At 48.4% G+C, this 5,845-nt stretch overlaps 1 protein-coding gene across 1 annotated transcript in view; it reads right to left on the bottom strand.

Moving 5' to 3' along the window:
- Positions 1–859: 859 nt before the first annotated feature.
- The window catches only part of LOC105452561 (ubiquitin carboxyl-terminal hydrolase 3-like), a 15,548-nt gene continuing 10,562 nt past the window's right edge, over positions 860–5,845 (bottom strand). The window contains exons 3-6 of the mRNA XM_011693771.1: positions 4,759–5,572; positions 4,307–4,552; positions 3,743–3,936; positions 860–3,311 (exon numbers count right to left, since the gene is read on the bottom strand). Coding sequence (XP_011692073.1) covers positions 3,149–3,311; positions 3,743–3,936; positions 4,307–4,552; positions 4,759–5,572 — 1,417 coding nt within the window. The 3' untranslated portion in view covers positions 860–3,148. The remainder of the gene's footprint in view (positions 3,312–3,742; positions 3,937–4,306; positions 4,553–4,758; positions 5,573–5,845) is intronic.

Raw genomic sequence — 5,845 nt, 5'->3', positions numbered from 1 at the left:
TCTAATTATGATAATCTTCCGAAGGAGCACGACGTGACACTTTCTGATCACGTGGAGTCATTGGATGGGAAGGGTAAACGGAATATCGATCGAAAGGTTCCAAACTTCATCTCCGAGGTTGATGAGATGGACGAAGATCTGACCGGTTGCCTCTGTTGGAGACTGTGCCACACGATCGCGCCGTTCAAATATCGTTCACCAATGACCGCGCAAATGCCAGCGTCGAGAACGAAGAAATCCGATTCCCTGCTGCAGAAAAGAAAGAAATGATTATCTACGGACATTACGGTAAATATTCAGAAGTATCAGCAACTGATACCTTCGCCCGACCGGTGGACGAGAAATAAATAATTGCAATTACTGATCGTCGTTGGGCTCCTCGTGGAGATACGCCAGACGGTAACCGGATAGCGGTTCTTCATTGTCGACTGAGAGAAAGTATCCACTATCGGTACTTGATGGTAGTACTCTTTATTCGTTTTGACGCTACATAAAAAAGATCGCTGCATTTTCGCGTCGGCAGCATTCAACGTTTTTTTTTTTTTTTAATCATTTTTGTACATATAGAATTAGTTGGCATTAGGACGTAACAGTTACATATTTATCAACAACTTTGTGTGTAATTAGCGTATTTTATACAATTTCCTCGGAATCACACGCGTTCGCTAATCACACGTGTATCACACGTGATTGGTGGAGAAAAAAAAAATAAAATTTAAGACAGTCGGCGTGCTTCGAAAACACCCCTAAACAGAGCGCGCGGGAAAACGAGAATACTGAAGATGATACTTAGGATGATCACGAGGATTGATAACCGGAGAATGTGGCTTCGGTGGCATTCGTAATCTCGAAGCCCGTCGTCGATTCATTGTTCTTTATTTATTCGCCGTTCGTACATATTTCACTTGTTCTCAATAATATTTGTTAGGTGTATATGTGTGTTTGTGTGTGTTTGTATGTGTATAAATGTGTGTATGCGTGTTATGTTAAACGGTTTACTTCCGCACGTCATGTTTATACACGAGTAAGAGTCTTTGCCGTAGATGCGCAATTATCGCAGTTTATCGCCTTAATAAAACGTTTTCTTCGCTACGCATTAACTTATTATCATTATTATCGTTATCATTATAGAAAAAATAAGTCTTTAAATAATCACATAAGAGTCGTCGAGAGCCTTTCGTGAAGGGACAAAGGGAGAGGAGCGGGGGAGGGGGAGCGGAAGGGAGAGAGAGAGAGAGAGAGAGGGAGGGTAGAATCCGCGATACGTGAGTATGCATACATTCATGCATGTGCGTGTGTATGTGTGTAAAACGCATACGTGTATGAAGTGTATAGCATATGTCGTGTATGTGTGCGCGTAAAAGTTATACATGGACGCATGCACGACGAAGGGACGGAGGAGAAGACGCAGGTCGTCGGAGGGACGGCGGGAGGAGCAGAGGCGGAGAGGGGGGGGAAGAGGGGAGGAAGGAGAATAAGGCTGTCGCTTGAGAAGTAACGCTGTTGGCCCTATACGGTACTTGCTTTCCGGCTCCGGCCCCGTCGGGCAGACCGACGTCGGGAGCCGCGTGCGCTAAGCCTAGGAAAAGATCTATCTACCGAGAAGACCAGTCGTTTTCGCGTTTCTTTTTCCTTAATCCTTTTCTTTTTCTTTTCTTTTTTTTTTTTTTAGGACTACACACGGGGAACGCGACGATTACACGTAATTCCGCTATCGCGGAGGGTTTTCATCGATTCGATCATGGAGAGGGGGAGGGGGAAAGAGAGCGGGGCGGGAAGGGGGAGCATAAGGTGAGGGGAGGGCGGTCGACGGCCGCCGCGTTAAGAGCGTAAAGAAAATCGACGCTAAAGGCAATGCGTTTCCGCGATCCACCTCGAGCGCTCTCTCATCTATCTCTTTCTCTCTTCCTATCTATCTAAGCTTCCTCTCTCCCTCTTCCCCGTCGTCACCGAGAAAGGAAGAGAAGCTCCGTCCGCCGGCACATGCCTCGCATACAATCGCGCACCTCCACGCGACCGCATACGTGCTACGTCCATTGGCACGATACGCATGCGTGCTCGACGTCAATCATACATCGCGCTGCTCTTTCTCTCTCCCCCCCTCTCTCTCTCTTTCTCTCTCTTACTCTCCCGTCCGCATCATCGCATCTTCGAGTTGGCAATTTGCAAACTCCAGCTCTACACCTTCGAATAATTAACATCCGCGGCCACGCGCGAAACAGGACATCTCGATAGAGATGATAAACGTTTATACATAGCACTGCATGTACTTGATAAGATAAAAAAAAACAATAAGATCAAATATCTATATACATACAGAAAAGAAAATAGACTAATTCCTAATCTATAGGAATTCAGATAAAGCATGATGTAAGTAGAAAAAAAATTAGACGACAGGAATCTAAACAGATAAAGAATGTACGATTTAACAGTTCAATACATTGATGAGATAAATGTTCGGCTATAGATAGAACCAAATAGTTTTAGAAGAAAAAAAAATCTTTTTATACTCTTACAGCGAAGAGACTACAGTGTCTCCAACGGAAGTAAAAGACACATGATGAGAGAGATCGTGAGAACAATCTGTGATGAGATACGACACGTGTATCAGCACGTTGTGCCGGTCGGCCTTTCTTCGACGGGCATCGAGCTAATTTAAGAGTCGCACGATTTTAATCATCTGATAAAGCGTGCGCGCGCGCAAGGAGGGACGCGCTCGAGCGATTAACGTGGCGGCGGAATCATGTCTGTGGCCGGTTATCCCAATCGCGTCTCAAAGGTCGCATCGTCAGCGGCTTTGTCGAGGCGCGATAGCGAACGCGGACGTATTACGCTTCTAAACGAGATTGTACGATTTGGCAACAATGAGCAATCATGGATATAATATATCGCGATAAAGCGGACGAATCTTCGTCTTCCGATCTCGAAGGCGCTCGAGGCGCGGATTCGGCCGATCTCTTGCTTCTTTATCCGCCGTTTCGTTTTGGCTGTTTTTTTTGTCGCTTCGCACGCGCTTCGAGAGAGATTCGCAAGGAACGTTCGCTCAGTTCTCCTTCGTGCGCTCCACGTCGTCCTGATCGCCGTCGTCGTCTTCGTCGTCATCTAGGCTCGTGCTGCCGGGACGGGGCTTCTTGTCGGGGAAACGACGTCACAAGGGGGGTGGAATGGAGAATTCCCTCCGCACGTAGAACAGAATGTAAGGCTTACATTTAGCGACGGCGTCGGTAGTCGCGGGCCGCACCGAGCTGTCGTTAAAATGGAACCACTGGCCGTCATGCACGGCGAAGGCAGTGTAATGTCCAGTACCGGCACTGCAACACACGATTTTACAATGTAAATACAACTCTGCGTTGAATTCCACGGGAAAATAATAACAAACGCTCATTTTCCTTAAAGCTATGCATATTTCTACTTCTACAACAATTAAGGTTAAATTTCTAAATAGTCCAAGTACATAGCAGTCTAGGTGTATGATTGCAGAAATCTTTTTATTTGCTTTCGAAATTAAATATGTGATTGCAAGTATGCGTTGTGGTGAAATTTAACACTCGCTAAATACATTCGTGAAAGACGGTAGAAGTAACATTTCAAAATATAGATTACATAGGAGACAATGCGCTGTTATCTTATCGCGGTATCGACGTGTTGCGCGATAGTTGCTACTATTACGAGGAAAGTTTCGACATATTTTCATCGTCGGGTAGCCACAGTTTAATTAGAAGCGTCATTCAAGGGAACCTACCCAGAACCATGGTGCACGATAACGGCAGCCAAGTCGTAAAGATGACTATTCTGAGCGCCCAATCTCGTCCCGGTCACGCCGCGCACGGTGAACGCGGACATGTCGAGAGACTCCATCGGGAAATCCACCTGCGTGTCCACCTTCGAGCGATAGGAATTGCACCACCTAAATCTTTTAATGTGAAGGCACAACACCTGCGGAAAGAGAGCGAGAGCAACGTGTGAGCATCGATCACTACAGGCGTCCTACTAGTCAGACTTATTTCTCTGCTCGATCAAAGTTCTTTTTTCGGGTCACGCTTGGTTCGTGCGAACTATATCGATCGGGACACGCACGTCCGCGAATAAGCTAACATTAAAGTGAAATTGGAGCGACGTCGAAAAAAATCGATGCGCATTAGAGATGCAGATTTCAAAAATTAAAGATTTGAATTTCTTTAAAAAAGTTGCGAAAATCTAGAATTCTTTTGTATCAAAACTTCTTAAAAATGACATCGAGTTTTTTTCTTTTATTCTGTTTCCATTGGTCGCGTTGTGTCTCGAAAGACACGCGAGCGATACTCACGTTAGGCAGCCTGTGTATCCAGAACCTCTTGGTAGACCTCTGCTTGCCCATGCAGTTGTCGCAGAAGTAGAGCTCGCTGTCGGCCAGCTCCTCGACCTTGAAGAATCTCGTCAGACTGTAAGTCAAACTGCACACTTCCTCCTGCTCCTTCGTCCTGCTCCTCTGCAATCTGTCCGGTATGTCCAGCGAGAGGTCCTGGAAGGGCTCGTGCGTCTTCGAGTCCGTGCGACAGTTCATACAGTGGACCTGCGCGAGGAAACGCGATCCATAATTCGTCCGCGCTTCTCCCAAGAAGAAAAAAACGAAGAAGAACGTGACTTTGGCAAGCGACACCAGACTCTCTCGAGAGCGCAGAAATTTCCCTCCCGCCAAAGCGGCCGCGAGAACGTTTCGTTTCGCGCGCAATCGAGTGCTCGCTATCCGGCGGTCGGGAGCGCTCCGCTTCAACTTACCACGCTAAGAAGAGTGCCTCCGAACACGGCAGTGACAATACTCTGCTTGCCGCGCAATCCTAGGGGCTCGTGTCCCAGCCTGGGCAGCAGCTGCAGCAGCTCGGTGTGCAGTCGGTCGAGCATGTAGGTGAGAAATTCGTGGGCGTCCTGCTGCTGGTAGCCCCGAAATCTCGGCACGACCTTCCAGATGGCCAGGAACAGGCACTCGGGCGATATCGCCTGGCCGTTGGAACCGCCTAAGCTTAGACCGAGCAGCACCTTACGCAGCTCCTCAGCGAGCAGAGCGTCACTCATCGACATCTCCTTCGCGCGGCTCGGCGTCACGACGCGGCCGCGGTGCGTGGGTGGCCCCGTGGACTCGTCAAAGGCGATGCCCTCGAGGCACGGCATCTGCGTGAGGTACTCGCAGAAGTGGCTGATGTTGTTGAAGGACTGCAGCACCACGTTCATGAAGCAGGTATTACCGAGGTTCCTCAGGCCGACGACCTTCTTCTCTTTGGTACTCTTGGAGCTGCGACGCTTGGCCGGCCGATTGTCCGCGCTGCTAGCGTCCAGCGAGTGTAGCCTCTTGCGCGCCGTCCTCGGCCGTAAATTCCTCACAACCACCTCCGCCTTCCACAGGGCGTCCGGATCGTCGTTGTCGTGGTCGTCGCCGCCGCCGTCGCGCGTTCTCGAGGACGGCGGCGTCGTGGGCGGCGACGTGCTCCAGCTCTCATCGTTTTCCTTGTGCTCGTCCTTGCGAAAGGTGACGCGCCGTATCTTCTCGATCTGCCCGCTCGTGGTATCGTTCACCACATATTCGTCGCAGGTGTAACTGGAAGAAGCGAGACACGAGCATATATAGCTTTTCCGCGAAAGAAACCGACAACAACATATATTCTTGTCCCGATATCGCGACACGCGAAGAAATAGAAGTCTACATTTTGGTCTATCAATAAACTTGTCCGATTTATCCGTAGATAGATAATATTAAATATTTATAAATTTCGCGACAATTGCACGTGTCTCGTCGGGTCAGAAATTTAACTCTACGAAATTATATCGGTTTCAATGAGAGAAAGAGAGAGAGAGAGAGAGAGAGAGAGAG

This window comes from Wasmannia auropunctata, unplaced genomic scaffold (assembly GCF_000956235.1).
Source record: "Wasmannia auropunctata unplaced genomic scaffold, wasmannia.A_1.0 LD336029.1, whole genome shotgun sequence".
Classification (NCBI taxonomy): domain Eukaryota; kingdom Metazoa; phylum Arthropoda; class Insecta; order Hymenoptera; family Formicidae; genus Wasmannia; species Wasmannia auropunctata.
Note: the sequence above shows the minus strand (reverse complement) of the source record. Positions and strands in the feature narration are given on the sequence as shown.